This window comes from Lepisosteus platostomus, chromosome 23, assembly GCF_059453375.1.
Source record: "Lepisosteus platostomus isolate fLepPlt1 chromosome 23, fLepPlt1.hap1, whole genome shotgun sequence".
In the NCBI taxonomy this organism is placed as follows: Eukaryota; Metazoa; Chordata; class Actinopteri; order Semionotiformes; family Lepisosteidae; genus Lepisosteus; species Lepisosteus platostomus.
Genome location: NC_142633.1, coordinates 7,295,192 through 7,312,031, shown reverse-complemented (window position 1 = coordinate 7,312,031; position 16,840 = coordinate 7,295,192). Strand labels below are relative to the sequence as shown.

At 38.7% G+C, this 16,840-nt stretch overlaps 1 protein-coding gene across 1 annotated transcript; it reads right to left on the bottom strand.

Annotated features, from left to right (window-relative positions):
• Positions 1-3,912: 3,912 nt before the first annotated feature.
• Positions 3,913-15,812, bottom strand: LOC148641957 (trypsin). The gene is made up of 5 exons (XM_088617074.1): positions 15,702-15,812; positions 11,675-11,822; positions 11,031-11,172; positions 10,150-10,416; positions 3,913-8,422 (listed from the first exon to the last, which is right to left on the bottom strand). The coding sequence occupies exons 1-5, from the start codon at positions 15,754-15,756 to the stop codon at positions 8,252-8,254; spliced, it is 783 nt and encodes a 260-aa protein (XP_088473200.1). The 5' UTR covers positions 15,757-15,812; the 3' UTR covers positions 3,913-8,251.
• Positions 15,813-16,840: the final 1,028 nt, after the last annotated feature.

The window sequence follows — 16,840 nt, the reverse complement described above, 5'->3', positions numbered from 1 at the left end:
CAGGTAGTTAATCAAGCTCCAGTTAACACTGCAGACTGGTTGAGAAGACACTGCAGACACATTTCTCTTATGGCAGTGCTGGTGTTAACTGAAGTTTCCAGATATTTACAGTAGCAGTGGATCAAGTGCCCTCTTGTGGTGTTAGGGACTTAAAGTAATAAAGGCTCCTGTAACGTGTTAAATCAAGATATAGGATGAAGAAAAAAGGACTAGTGGTTTAAAGAATTGCATTGGGAAGAGAATTATCAGAAGGATAAAAAAAATGTTTGCCTTCAAATAGAATCAAAGACATCGCAAGCAACCAAAACACTAGAATGCTTTTAGAAGTTGAAACTGCTATTACAAAGCAATTAAGATATATGAAGTATGAACAAATCTGAAGGGTACTGAATGTATGTGGTTTTCTAGTGTTCTACTTGACCAAAGTACTTAATTCAAATTACTCCAGTAAATGTCCTGATGTTAACATTGGTAAATCTATATTTTCCTAAACCTGACTGACTTTTAGCATGCCAAAATATAATTATACTAGGTTTCACCATTTATAAGGGTAATATCACGGCTTTGCTAAATACAATTACTGTGGTCTTTCATGGCATTATGAAGTTCAGTAATAGACGGTAAAGGCATGGTAAAAGTTAGCATTTAATTTCAGGGCAAATAAATGTAAAACTAGTAATAAGATTGGTGTCTGGCTGAGTTCAGACAGATGTCATCATGCTAAGATGGTTTGTGCAACACCACTAAACTCTGGCTACAATTAAAGAAACTTCAAATGAAGAATTTGATCCAAGTAGCCACAGCTTTAAAAAATCATTCCATCATGGCAAATTAGCTAGATTTATTTTGTAACAAAATAAAAAAGAAACAAACGGCCTACTCTGAAATTGGTATCCTGAAAGATTTATCTCACGCACTGCATCTTCATTGTGTTGTTTTACAATGAAAAAGCAGTGTAAATTTAGCATGGTGGTAAATGTTTTATGAATGTGGGCCACAGAGTGTGTCCACTGTGGTCTTTCTATAGATTGAGGATTCAGTTCTAGTGTGGAACAAAGCTCTATCATCTTACACCACAGATGCACACAACTGGCTTCCAGAAATAATGAGTTTGTGGGTGTCTCTTCACGCTATAATTTGAGACATGCAATTGTATAAAATTCATATGTAGCAGTACAGTAGCTGCATATTGGTTTTCACTGACTGTAACTGGGGGTTCTGGAACTAGAGACCCTTATGTTATCTATTTAAGTAGGCCATAAACTATTAATAAAGGCTGTAGTGTTGTGACACACCCAGCTGTATCAAGTTTGTTGAAGCCCGTAGAGATTTCTGGGATCAAATGTTCCAGATTGATGTCACAAGGCTGTGGTACATGAAACATTTAACACATGGAATCACTGCAAGACATAACATTACTAGTATGCAAGGTTAGAATTCACAGCAAGACGACTTGTGTTGGGTATTCCGCGGATAGAAATCTAATTGACAATTGTTTTATTTTATTTCACTCCGGAGGTGTTTGGGAATTCAAATACAATACTTTTCCATTAATATTTCTGAGCTAATAAAAACGATATTTGTTACAATTGTACATAAGTCCTGTTATTTTTGCTTCTTGATAATTTATCATTTACACACAATATAATACCAGTACTGTTTATCATCAAATGAATGCAGTTATTTGTTGCAGTTATAAGGCATTCACATTTTCACAATATAAAAAACTAAACTGGGCCTTTATCACTTAATATACTCTGTGGACCTATACAGGGGTCTATAACCCTGCTTCCAATGCAACAGGCTTTATATAAAGCCATTAAAATGATCATTTTTATTAAAAATCTAAACTCCTAAAGATCTAGACTCAAGATCAAGAATCCTAAAGAACAACAGTTCTCTTAATTGAACAGATGACTTGTTTAATTAATAATAAAAACATACAGTATATAGGACTAACTTAATTAGTGCTCCCCAAGACCAGTGGTGGAGACCTCTGTTGTAGACACTCTGCCTAGCTTGTCCACTCCTTTAACATTGCACAGATTATAGATCACAGTGCATTACCACTTTTAACATTCATCACAAAATGTTAACACCTAAAGTGGATTTTTAGTTTTTTGGGGGCTGATTTCCAAAATACATTAGAACAGCACTAACTTTTTTTGCTAATTAACTGTGGTGTTAGACTGTACTTTACAAGAATATGCAGCTCCGTGGATGAAACCATTCCGAAGCCCAGATTTTCTAAGGCAGGTCTGTCACAATACAAAGCTAACACAATTTGTGGTTGTGTCATTGACAGTTCACAGAGTAAGCCATGTCGCTAATGTATAGTACTAAAAGGAAATATTACGGCACCCAAGGAATTCTAGGACTGATTATTTTGTGCATTGCCAATTTTCTGACAGGCATTAAACTGATGGGGGCTGGCCAGAGGGTCATATTGCTCGAACATCCTGTACCAATACACTGTACATATCAATGCAGTCGTGTTATTTTTGGTACACATTTCTCAGCTTGACTATTTCCATTAGTATGCATGTTTGGAGTTTCTGAGAGGGCTCATACTTCTTGGTGAGAAACTGTGGGTTTTTGTCTTTGTCCTTATTGCTTACAGCAGTGACCTAGTCTGCTGTACCAGAACCACATCTGGGAGATGCCTGCATCTTCTTCCACAATCCCTTCGAACAGCTGGAGACAGGAACGTGAGGGGTAGACAGTTTCACCGCCAGGGGGTGGTCATGGCATCCAGTAGCTCAACAATTGTGTAGCTGATGTTCATCTGCTGTTAAAGATAATGTGTCCTTTTTGCTATTACTGCAATCATGGTAAGGGGACTTAATAATTCCTTACACTTAGCTTTTTTTTTTTCCATTTACAGGTAATGGGGATTCTCCTCCTCCACCACTAATGTGCAGCCCCATCTGGATGATGCGACGGCAGCCATAGTGCACCAGAACGCTCACCACACACCAGCTCTCAGTGGGGTGGAGAGCAGAGTGACGAACCCAGTTCAGAGATGGGGATTATTAGGAGGCCATGATTGGTAAGGGCCAATGGGAAAATTGGCCAGGACGCCGGGGTTACACCCCTACTCTTTTTGAGAAACACCCTGGGATTTTTAATGACCACAAAGAGTCAGGACCTTGGTTTTAAGTCTCACCTGAAGAATGGCACATTTTACAGTGTAGTGTCCCTATCACTATACTGGGGCTTTAGGACCCACACAGACCGCAAGGTGAGCGCCCCCTTCTGGCCCCACTAACACCTCTTCCAGTAGCAACCTTAGGTTTTTCCAGGTCTCCCATCCAGCACCAGTGGGCTGCCAGTTGTGAGTTGCAGGGTAATATGGCTGCTGGCTACCTGTTCAGCAATTTAAGCAACTTCAGTGCTTCTCGTTGTAATGTGAAAAAACCTCCACCCCATTTTTCCAGCCTTTTAACGGGAACAAAGTGAAAATATTTTAACAAAAGCCTAGCAGCAGTGACAAATTAGGTTTCTGATAACAAATGCATGTGGTTTATAAATGTCATTGTGTTTGTCACTCAACCAGATATGTTGAATTCCTGACAGCTTTATGACTCTTTGGACATACAAAATCTTTAGTACACTTAAATCTGAGCATTGAACGGACATCTCTCAGCAACAACATTCTTCATTCTTCATCAGCACTCCTGAGACAGCTGCATTAGCATATTTTAAAACTTTCAACCTGCAAGGCCAATATTGCACATAAAACTTCCATTGTAAACTGCGTGATTAAGGTTTCCATTTTTCATATTTCCATTTGACCCTTACAAAATTGAAATGCACACAGTCCCATTTTTACACAGACAAAAAAATTGTAAATAGAAGCTTAATCTTAATAATATTACTTTATTGTACTACAAAACAGATAACACATGCTGTTAAAAGTTTCACAGAAGAGTGGGTTCAACAATTATTCCTAGCAACATTTGCCAATAATTGTTTGCAATTAGTTGTGAATGTTTCTACACTATGCTTCTCAATTAGTTGCCAGCCATATTGCTCTTTATTCGATTTCAATTCCAGATATTTTTAATGCAGAAAAGAAGTAGATTCTGAACTATTTGCAGTTGGCTTTGAGTAACTTAGATGGAAACAGAAATGAGGACTTAAATATTTAAAGTATGCACCATCTCTATATATACAAACACATCAGCAGACTTCCCTGCTCTCTTGACAATATCATAGTCAGCCTTCTTCACTACTGTATGTCACAAGTCAACATATACATAAATATTTGTATACCTAACCCCAGAATTCAGAAAATGCACTTTCAGTTAGATTTTTTCTTTTACTTGACATTTTTAATGCAGTGGCAATTGCTAGTTTTTTTTTCTCAATTTAATTCCGATCCATCTTTGATATCATGTAGATGAAGGGTTAAATTCTTTCTCTGTACACCATGTTCAGCTGCAACATTAAATGCATCTACTGTTGACAAGACCAGGGGCCTGCAGGCACAAAGAAGGCTTGTTTTAAGAATACCAAAGAATTGTTTTTGTGTAGAAGGCCAATTGCAACTACCTGCTTTTAGAAAACACTGATATAGCTCAGTTACATAGACATCTTATGATTAAAGTAAAAGGTCGCTTGATCAATAGAAATTAAATAAGTTTTTCCTCTTGAGACTTTAGCTCTTTGTATTCCTTATTAAGTAAGTGTATAAAAAAGGTCAGCTGTAACTTTTCCTGCTAGAACCGTCCTCCTAATTGCAAGAAGGGTGCTTTTCTTTGGCCAAATACAGTATACTATAACCTCCTCTTCTCCTTGACAAAAAGGTCTCCGGTGGATTTTTACTCTACATAGAGAACAGCCTTTACTGCGGAATAACCCACAGGAGATCCTGGATCTATTTAGTGCACAACCCAAATCACCATCACAACTCCTTCATAAACACTATGCAACACACTGTAACAGCCCAATTCTTTGCGCAAATGACATTACAAGCACATGGTTATCAAAGATCAAAACTCCACTTTGAGAGACGTCAAGTGAAAATGTAACACAATTATGTGTTCATGTAAAATGTTGCTATATGTTTTTTATGCATTTTGTTTTGCATTCTTATGAAGGAGCTGTTTTTCATTCAAGGTAATCATTTCCCAGAATGTCCAGAACAAACCTTTTCCAGATAAATCAGATATTGAGCTGCGTGCCATCACTGTAACAGTGAAGAGACTAAAATGGTCATGGATCAAGATCAATGGATTATTGCTTGATGAAGAAAATACTGAGCTAAATTCTGAAAGACAGAAACTGACAAGAATAAGATTTTATCCAAGACAGTTGGATGAACACAATAAAGGCCCAGGAGCAGATGACATTTTACAGAGACTCTGTTCCAGCAGAAGATAATAGACAGTTATGACATGTACATAGTCTGATGCCTTCTCACAAAAGGGAACCTACTAAGTTTTGGAAATTAGATTTCCAAAAATCACTCCCTTCAAGTGTGGCTTTACACCAAAATAATCTATAAGCATACAAGCTACAGAACGCAAATTACCGAAGGTCATGACCCCTTGATGAATTCACATGATCATAACATTCCAGAGAGACTGATATTACCATCATAGGCTTCTTGTATGGTGTATACATAATATATTTTTCTTGGATAAAGCTGAATGTATTATGGGACTTTGATTTCTTGAGGCTCATACTGTTAAGACCCAAAGATGTAATTTGCACAGGCAATTACTTCTCTTGCTCCTGATCTGAGGGAGAACAAACATTTTTGCTTAAGCAAATACAGCAACGCTGAAGGATCAAGCCATCCTCAGTTATCTAGCCCATTCTGAAATATGCTGCAAGCTGCTCCTTTATTGTGGGTCAGACAGGGACCAGAATTTTGCTATTAACAATCATGTTCAAACTAAGCCACCCCAGTCCCACAGGGATCCCATAACAAAACTACAATTCTACCAAATCACAACCTTTTTCTCCTACAATGAAAAATAATTACAGAATTGAAGGAGAGAATCTATTTCAGCCATTAATGCAGAATATTACAGGAATAATAAGGATTATGGCAATATCTAATAAAATATATGCAAAAGTTAATTTCCCAATAAATCTATTTCACATTTATTTTAAAGACTATGTAACGTAATGCCACACATCTTCGATTTGATTTTTCATCTGACAAATCTGTTGAAAGTTTAGTGACTTTGTTTTAACAGTCAGACCTGACAGATCTAGTTTGTAGCACTCAAAGAAACATTTTTACAGTAACTTTAAGACACAATGCTAACAATTGAAAATGGGTCAGTTAGGTTCGACTGGTACATGTATTGGATTTGCTACTGCACTTCATATCGCCTACTCATGTCTGGTTTACCTTGAGGTGTTTGATGTTTTTGATTTAAGCAATTCAAGACAAGCTTGTTTGTTTATTTCGCACCCAATTTAAGCTGTACTAATATTAATTACAGCCCAAGCTGATATAGTAGTGATACATGCAGGTTTTCAGCTGACTGTTGATGTTAGGAATTGTTACATAACTGCCAGTTAAGTCGATTCAGAAGTTTATTTACCGTGCCAACTTGGAGCCCTATTTAAACACCAGGAGATTTATCAGAGCAATCTGAGTGAAGCTTTGTTCAAGGGTACAAAAGGTAAAAAAGCTGCACTCCACCCAAGATTTCAAGTTCTTTTGTATGGAGTCTGACGTCCTAGTTGCCAATCCACACTGCTGTCTAGATACAGTATATAGTATTAGGCATCTTAGATACAAAGAATACTTCATTTTAGGTCACCTTTGTATAGGTTAGCCTCAGACACTGCACAAAAATATACATACCGCCTTTCTCCAAGATCTCTTGTACAGCACTTTGCTTTTTTTTTATTTTAAGGCATTTCTAAAAAAAGGGGTCAATTGCTCATCAATAGAAACAAAAAGAGCTATGAAATGTAACCAGCAACAGGGATTTATATTCAAGAGAAAAGCCTAAGTTTTACCAAAACAGGAGTCCATTTGGGACTAAAAATTTGAGATCCTTTCTGCCTGCAAAGTCAAGGAGATTTGTGTAAGACCTCTAACAAAATGTGAAATGCGTCTCCAGGCAACACATTTTATGTTAAGATTGACCAGCATGTTGCTCCAGAGAAAGACAAAAATGATTTCCGGAACATAATTGAAAGATTGAGGCTGCAAACTAAACAAAAAGCAAAGGAGAAGCATGGTGAGGCATAATGAGGCAAAGTTTGTGGTTAATAGCTTAAGCATATTCATGATGTTATTTCCATTTTCAAAAAGTGAGCTGAAGCAGTAGGTTAGTTGATTATTAGGAGAGTATTTCTCCAGAAGGCACGTCATGTGATTTTGTACTCAAAGGTGCTCAGTGTTTAGCATGCAAGAAAAGTTGAAAGTGGCTAAATTCAAATTACAAATATGAATTGATAGTCATTTAATAAGACAAACAGGACGCAGTCGTGGCTGCAGGCCTTTTCTAGAAGGCGACAGCTGCACAGGAGGAGTGGTATTACATTCCCACAGCCGTCTGCACAGTGGCTGATCAGGTCTGTGCGTCAGTGCTGCCTTGAAGGTCATACAAATTATACCGTAAAAGACACTGATGTTTGCAATGTTACTATTATGTCAGATTATAATATCGTGAAACTTCTTATTCTTTAATCCTAGTTTTCTGTTCAAATTGTTTGAGATCTCTATAAATTTACCAAAATCCATTAGATCCCAGCATTGCATTCCCTTTGTCCTTCAGACATGTACCAGTATAGACAAATGCTCAAGCAGTTTTGGAATTTCATACAGATGTGGTGGATAGAAAAAGTGAATTTTGCACTGTGGAATGCAGCACTTCTATGGCACCACTGTCAAATCACATCTGTAAAAATGTTAATAATAGTATTTTAAGGATATATATCTGTAAATGGGCTTTTGTATTAACAAGGATGTTCCACATATTTATACAGTGATTGAGCAAATGAGACCTTTATGACTGTGCATGACCCAGAGCCTAAGCTGTCAGATCACCACTGAACCTGAACAAACAGGGTCAAGTTCTCGGGAGCCTTGCGTGGTCTTCCAGCAATATCAAGAGGGCAAAGGGAAAATACAACACATGCTACAGTTCTGGAGCCGATGTATACAGGCCTTAACACATAACATTTTTAAGGAAAAACTCTTAGTAGTCATTTCGCCTTCCATGCACAAAACAAATTGGTCAGGATTGGTTTTAACAATGAAAATGGCATACTGTCTCTAGTATTTGGAGCACCTTCCATAAGAGCTAAATATGGTCCTGTCGATCCATCTTCTGTACTTGGACACTGCCGTGTAAACTCCAGGATACCTGGCATCTGCACAGCCATTCCCCCAGGACACAATGCCATACACACGGCCCTCACAGACCAGCGGACCACCAGAATCCCCCTGCAGAGACGACAACAAATCTCTTATAGATCCTGCTTTCAACTGTGTTGCAACTGGAGATCTATTATTTCTGTTCCAGGTCAGGAAACATGCTAATACTACCTTCCTACAGTATGTGAGCTTCAGAATGCCAGAAATAAAGTTAATTTAACCAGATGCACGAAACGCAACAAAATAGATGTAACCACGAAAATGAAAGCTTAAATTAGTTCACAACACAGCACTGCATTATGGCTTGTAATTTCATTTTAAAGGAAACGCTGATTTCTTAACTAGCATTTCCTTTAGAAATTTCTTGAGCATTCCCAGCATTTTCTAAACTAAGCACTTTGGAAAAACCATATCTGCCACAGTTTCACTTTCGGGACTTTGTTAAGCTCAAATTGACTAATACCGAAAAAAAAAGAATGTTTCATAAAGATGACTTGTATAAAACCTAATGGGTGAAATGGTTTGTAGGGTACTTTTTGATTTGCTGAAAAAGTTCATTTTGAACTGTGGAACACAGCTTTTCTATGTCAAACCAGATCTATTTTTTTAGTATTCTTTCAAATATCTTTAAAATATTAATACTATTTGTAATAATAAAAAAGTAAAAAATTGACATCAGTAACATTTTCTAGATAATGGAATTTCTCATCTGAGGACAGAATGAGTCTAAGGAACCTATTAAAAATCTACAAAACTCCAACTACACCACTGCTGTGACAAGAAACCCAGCCAGGCACCAGTTCCATTGTAGACGGTTTTGATGAGAAGGTGTGTGAAAGTATTTCACAGCATGAGCCAGGAGACTGCACATAAAAATCATCCTTGATTGCCTGGCTTTTAAAGCAAAAAACACCACCCAGGGAACAGGAATGTTTTTATTCATGCACTGTGGAAAGTCTAAGCTTTTGCATATTTTCTATTTGAACTCTGCACTGTAATTTACACTGTTTTTTCTCATGTTGCCATGTGGCAAATGTGTGTCACATTTTAATTTTATTTTCCTATTCTTACGTTACTTTTTTTAATTTTTAAAAACGGAATATTTACGGAAGGTGATAGAAAGTAAAATGATTGAAGCAAAACCCCCGGAATAGGTCAAGGCTCTGCTGTGTGCCCATTAAGTTTGTAACAGGGCTTGAATTTTTCATTTATAAAGACTCTGCAGTGCGCAGCAGATTGATAAACCAGTGACAGAGTTCATACCGTACATTAGTCATGCCTAATCATTTCTAGAGATTTAGTTTAACAAAAAACTGATTGGTTTTTGTTCTTAACTTTTTGAGGAAAAAAAGAAATTTGCTTATTTTGTTCCCTTCATGCAGCCTGAAGCCGTAAAACATTATGTCGGCTAGTCCCGGAGTTCTCCGTCTTACAGTGCGTTAGAGAAAACAGAATTCCGACTACGTAGAGCTCCTTCGTACTTAAGGAGGTTAAAATAGGGACGGGCATGGAATCTAGATGAGCTGAAAAGAAAAACAAAAGGGGAATACTGGAGTTTCTTGCTTTGTTTTTACTTTCCAGTGTGGAAGTAGCCACTACTTGCCTCCGTTACAGTAGAGTGAAACAGAGCACAATGTAGGTCTCTTGTGTGCAGCTGAAGAGCTGGCGTGCATCTCTAACGTGGCACGATGCCAGAGAAGGGCATTGCTTGAAGGGTATGGCTGGAGAGCTTCCTGTTGGACTCACTAAATAGGCCCTTTGAAAAGGATATGAATGGACAATATCCCTCCAATCACCTTACACGCGTCTTTGCCTCCGGCACTGTAGCCTGCGCAGATCATGTTGTAGGTTATGCTGCCGTTGAAGGAGTTGGTGCTGTTGCACTTTACAGAAGAGATGACGGGCAGCTTCACCGTGCGCAGCGTGCTGGGGATCTGGTTTGTGTTGGAGCTGGTGTAGCCCCAGCCAGAGACGCGGCACACCCTGCCCTCGGGCATGGAGGCATTTTGACGTGGGAGTGGGGCAATGGAAACATAGCCGTTCAGAGCCACAGGAGTCTTCAGCTGTGGAAGGACACACCAAAATGAGTTTGCTGTCTGTTAGGCCAGCAGCTGTTTCGAATGAGACTATGGTTTATGTTCAACTGAAGCGCAAGTGTATTTGTGATACATAGGAGATACATACTACCTCATATTACAGGGTTGGTTATTGGAGAACATTTTTCTGTGAAGTGGGCAACACTAGAAACACGGACTGGATAAGTGGTTGTTTATCTCATTGAGTATTCAATTTGTTATGTTCTACTATGTAAAAGTTATCAACACAGTCCTAATGCTACAACAAATCTTAGTTTTCCACAAAAACATGGGTGGTACAGTCCAAAACGAACTGGTGGGTTAATTGGCTTCTGGGAAAAGCGGTCCAGGTGCGAGACTGAGTACGTTTGTGTCCGTGTGTGTGCCCTGCAATAGGCTGGCGTCCCGTCCAAGGTGCACCCTGCCTTGTGCCTTCAAGGTTAGCTACCTTGTCCACTAAAGTTGCGTTTTGATAGCAAATAGTTTGCCAATGATTTTGCCGTCTCTGGACAGAAGGAACAGTCAAGAACAAAAAAAAAAACGAAAACATTTCCAAAGCTGGCATACCGGACTTAGAATAGCCTTTGATATCCACACACTACCTTAATGAGCATGATGTCGGCATTGTTGGTGCTCTGGTTGTACTCAGGATGGGGTATCAAGCGCTGGGGTTGGGAATACTGCTCGGTGCCCTCGTACATGCTGAGGGAATAGTCTCCAGCAACTACCAATATTTGATCAGACCTGGGAAGACATGTGGGGAGTTGTGACACTCAGGCTTGTTATTCTCTTGAATGGGGGAATTTTATTAAATAAAACACATATCCCAAATCTGGTCTACAGGCTGCCTTTTCTGCTGCAATAGAGAAATTCTACTGCATCCCAAGACACTTTAATTAAACCCCTTTAAACTAGTCACCTGCACTGCATAAGCATTTGTAAGGAGTAACTATTTTCTCCTCAATGCTCCATTCTTCCCTGTACCAAGGATGCCTTCACCCTTTCCTTTGACCTATGATGAAACAGAACCATACTGTAGCCTGTTTAAACATCACGACTTGACACAGAGGCTCACATTTCAGGAAAAGAAGAGCTAGAGGAGATGAGAGGAAACTCCTCAGCCTATTTTGCTTAATTGTTTGAACCTAAGGAATCTGTTTCAACAGTAAGGTTAGGCCGCTTGGTCCAACATCGACTTTTACCGTACATGCTTTCTTACATCTTACAAGAGTAAGTTGCTGCTTACCCAATATTGCAGTGGGCTGCTGTCAAGACCCAGTACCTGTTTATCAAAGAGCCTCCACAAAAGTGCTGCCCCCTTGTGGTCTGTAAGGACACAATATACCTGATTGAGTGGGGGACAGGGGCATAGCCGCCAACAATACGTCCTTGACCTGAAAGAATACAAAGGACAATATCTTATGATTGTGTACAAATATAAGGTAATACATAATATAGGTAGTGCATTGATGGATAACTGGCTTAATTCATTTGTAGTGTGTGATGTTGAAGGAGCACTCCAGCACCTTTTGTCCTTAATTCTCCTTGCCACATCAAAATGACCAACGCCATTATCTAGCTGCATGTTTGAAGTCCACTCAATTCAAGAGTGGTTCATTTCAATCAGAATGTAAGCTGCAGATCTCTTCATGAATCAGCTTTGACACAGCAATTGCCACAGAACAGAAAGAGAAATGAATAAGGAAGCCATGAAGAACACATCAAGGTCATCGCAGTTTGAGTACACACTGAAAGAATGCAAGAAGGATAACAGCCTCTCTTTTTTTCAGCCTCTGTAAACCAAGCTGTTCCGAACTCCTGACTTTGCTATTAATCTCTCTTGCACTTTTGCCAGCATTTATTTATTTTCCATGCCCTATTGTTGTTGATAACGGTAATGTTTAGCATCTGCTATTATCCGATGATAAATATAGTGACAGCTTGGTTAATGTGCACTGGCAGGATGTGAAAGTCGATGAAATATTCACCATTAATGGGAATTTAATAAAGCCAGTTACCTAACAAGCACTTAAAGCAATTGAATGCATATATTTGCAAAAGTTTGCAAGATAGTCAGCTGAGCAAGGCCTACAGGGGGTATGAAGATTCTCCACAATGGTTGCAAACCTTAAATTCAGTTGTTCAAAGACAACCCAGTTTCCACTGAGATGTTCATCACCAAGAAGAGCCAAGCTAATGGTATAGTTCCTACAACACCAGGAAGAGGACCAAGTTTTACTGCAATGTGCAGTCACAAAAGTGGTTGAGGAGAATAAAAACATATCCATTTGTCCAAGGTCAAATTTCCCCCTGGCCTTTACCAGTCACGGCCTTCTAATAATCCCCATCTATGAATTGGCTTCATTACTCTGCTCTCCTCCCCACTGAGAGCTGGTGTGTGGGGAGCATACTGGCGTACCCTGGCTGCCATTGTATCATCCAGGTGGAGGGGAGTCCCCATTACCTGTAAATGCTTTGTGTAGAGTGTCCAGAAAAGCACTATTTAAGTTGAAGGAGTTTATTTTTATTCTAAGGCTATTGTCATTCAATGCAATGTTTTTCTTCAATTTCCAGCATGGATTAAACCTCTACCTCTTCCATATGATATGGACTGCTTATTAACTGATCTTCTATTTAGTGAACGCAAACTGTCACAAACACACTCAAAACCTAGGAAAGCAAAGGCCCAGGTAGTATTCGACGTGCAGTGGTCTTCAAGTACACTGCCATAAGCAAGAATCTCTTACCATTGACTAGAAATTAGAAAACATAATCTACAGCTAAAGAGAGAATACAGCACATCAGCCATGTTTCACATGCAGAAGATTCACTACATGTTCAGGACATGTTCTAAAATGTGAGCCAGTGGCAGTATGAGTGTGTCGTGGGTACAGGCCTTTTTTCCTTCACCACTGGGATTTCATCAAAAATCGACTGCTAAAAAGTAGGTGCTCACTACCAATTTCTGCAAAACACAGTAGAACTGAAATTTTATGACATGATCTACAAATTTCATATCCCATTCTCCACCCTGACTGCTGTTACTTGACTCCACAAAGGAGGTGCTACAGCTCAGGGTTCATACCCAGAGTAGCCCCCTCACTCTATGGCTAAAAGTCACATCTGTATCTAATGATTACTCGCCCATTAACCCACTCAACATTAGGGATAGCCCAAGGCCCCTAAACAAAAAGAGCATCATGAAACCAGAGGACACAAAGTGACAAGACTCACAGCACTGGGGCCCTGGGTTCAATTCTGGACCTGGAGTGCCATCTATGGGAACTTTGTATGTTAACTCCCATGTTCACATAGGTTTCCTCCCACAGTCCAATAAACATACTGGCAGATCAATTAGCTTCTAGGAAAACTGGTCCTGGTGTCAGTGCATGCGTGTCCGTTTGCCCTGTGATGTGTCCTGCCTTGTGCCTGTTACTTGTCAGGATAGGCTCCGGCTCCCCTGTGATGGATGGATTAACTTCACAAACACAATTTACGGGCAAGAGCATTTTTAGTTAGTAGGAAACACAAGCCGCTTCTCTAATCCCGTAGAAAAAGATGTCAAATGGTAACACTACGCAATCCAAGTTTAAACCAAGTTCAGGCCTTTTTTCTGTAATGCGAGACTTGCACGCAACTGAATCAGTCAGAATTAAGCAACGCTGTAACAAGATAACCAGAAGCATCAAAGAAAATATCTCCCCAAGTGTTAAATCCCCCTTCTGCACTTAAACGGGAGAGGGAATTTTGACCATGTGATTGCACTTCATGTGGAGCTATGTTGACAGTTTTTCAGAGTTCAAATACCCCTCAGATCTCAGATCTATTGTGGGGAACATTACTTACAGTATATAAAAGACGGTTAAAATGTTTAGTATCTATTCTTCATTATCCAATAGAGAAATGTGATGTGATTGTTAGAAATGAATTATAAGGGCTTTGTCTTTCTTCCATTTAGCGGCAGCGAATTTGACAGGTGCCATTTTTATTGACTGTTACAAGCCTTTTAAAGTTGTCATTAATTAATTAAGATGATCAGATGATGAATCAGGCAACTACATTCTATGAGTCACCCCCTAACACCTCATTCTCAAACAAGAAATCTGAGTTTCCGTTATTAATCTATATAACCGTGCTCACACAATTTCAAGACAATCTATTATATTTTTTAAGACGTACAGGTTTTGAATTTAAACTACGTGCACAAATTTTCTTCCTCCTCTGTTAGCTTCCTGATGTAATGGAGAAGAACAGCTCACTCTTTCATCCAGCACCAGCTAAAATCTTCCATCAATATAAACGATTCACTCAAAGATCTGTTTTTAAGAAACATTGTATGGACAACACACTCCTCTTAACCTCTCATTTCATGAGCTCCCCTGTGGAGTTCTTGCTTTTAAAAGCTGGGTGTGAGAAGTACGATTTCCATTTCATGCACATGTTTTTGCATTCAAACATTTCTGTTTCTGTTCTCCTTATTTTTCTTAACATTCGTAAATATATTCTCTACAGGACAAGTCTTGCTCTGAGTCAGCATTATGTGCTGAACACAAATTGTGTTGTAACCTAATTCTCCTGCTACCATCCATAAATTAATAATTAGACATGTGTAGGTACAGATTTTTGGGGATACAAAACAATGCACATGTAACGCACTGCACATTTTAAAGTCTATAGATTTTATTCTTTCAGTTCTGAGTACAGCTGTAGAAAGCGATACAATTTAATTCAAATGCCAGCAGCACTTTTTTTACTGTATATACAGTAATCCAAACGTAGCTTTGGCAGATGAATAGAGAATCAGAAACCGTTATACCTAAGCCTCCGGTGACACCAATTAAGTTAAATGAGGCACAGTCATTCTGGGATTCAAGCAGTTCACACAAAGGAAAAAAAAAACTAACAAAACATCTTATGGAATTTGTAACGTTTCCAGTTCTCAAAACTTTTTATTTACTAGGTTGCTGCTTTTCTATAGTGTTCTTTCGCAGCTGATCAGAAAATACCTCACAGAGTAACAGAAAATACTTCTCAGCAAAACATATTGATCATTTGCATTGACACTTAGAATATAAACTTCCAGACTCCATAGAACTAGCATTGTGTAAAAATTAAGCCCCTAACCAAATGTAAATCCGTTTAAATTGTTTTAAACACAGGTGAATGCACTGGTGATGCGGCTTATCAGTAAGGCAGGTAAAACAGCCAAAAAAGGTATGATTATTAAATTTCTTCCTGCTTGGGCAGACTAGCGAAACGAAACCCATACTTACAGTTAACAGCCAGAACCTTTAAAAGCACGTAAAATAAAATGACAAATTTGTTCATAGTGCCTGTTGCTCCTCAACACTCCAGCAGGTGCTTCAAATGACTGTAAAGCTGTGTCTCCGTTTGTCTTTAGCTAAGGGATCACATCAGCACTATTACTCAGGTTTCTTAGTTCCAATTTCAGTTTCCATGACGACCTTGCTGTCCCACAACAATATATGATTCAGTGAACCAACAAAGTGTGCCTTCACTTCCTTAACTGATATGATCTTTTTCTTTTCTAGCACACTTCCAACATCAATACACTATTGTTTGCATCTTCCATTAATTGGTCTTTATTCGTGTTGGATGGGAGCTTGCCCTTGTTTATATAAGCTCAGAAATTAGTTCACAGGCACATGAGGTCTTAGAACTTAAACATTCACATCATCTACGTTGTGTATAGTATCTGAAGCAAACTCAAAACATTTTTAATGAGCACTACTGTACTTCAAATATTCACCCGAGTTATATAATTATATAGAAATATTGGAAAGAACTTGATTCACAGGAACGTCATACAGTATTTGTTGGAATGTGTATTATATCATTGATATGCTGAAAAATATCTGTGACTGCAAAAACAGAATACAGTATATGCAATTAACACCACTGGGGTTTTTTTCTACATAAGGATATCTATGAAAACTGGAGATTTTGGATGAAAACACCTACAGTGATTAAATTGGAAATTCCTGATTTTGATTTATTTTTATTTTTTTTACCCCAGTGGAATAGTAAAATGCAACACAGGTATTTCGAAAGTGCATTTGTTAGAGAAGGACTGTTTACTGTAGTTTAGGTAAAGAAAAGCTGCTGCATATTACAGGTTATTGGCCATTACAAAATGAGTATCATGGTCAGAGAATGCTTTGATTTTTTAAGGTAAAAACCCAGTAGTCTGTAATCCAAAACCAGGGCTATCCACTCCTGGCCCATGAGAGCCTGTGTATCTTTGAGTTTCATTCCATCTCGCCTAGTACCAAGCTAAACCAGCTGGTTAGTGATTTAACAGAATCAATTTATTTCACCAGAAGACCTGGGAGACCAGGATTGGACAACACTGCCTTAGGACTGAAATTGTTGTAATTTCTGTCAGTTTCGC

Coding starts and splice junctions, on each gene's coding strand:
- LOC148641957 (XM_088617074.1), bottom strand. CDS start 15,756: ATGAACAAATTTGTCATTTTATTTTACGTGCTTTTAAAGGTTCTGGCT. Junction 10,417..11,030: donor CCGACATCATGCTCATTAAG/GTAGTGTGTGGA, acceptor GTCCTTCCACAG/CTGAAGACTCCTGTGGCTCT. Junction 8,423..10,149: donor GAGGCAAAGACGCGTGTAAG/GTGATTGGAGGG, acceptor TCGTCTCTGCAG/GGGGATTCTGGTGGTCCGCT.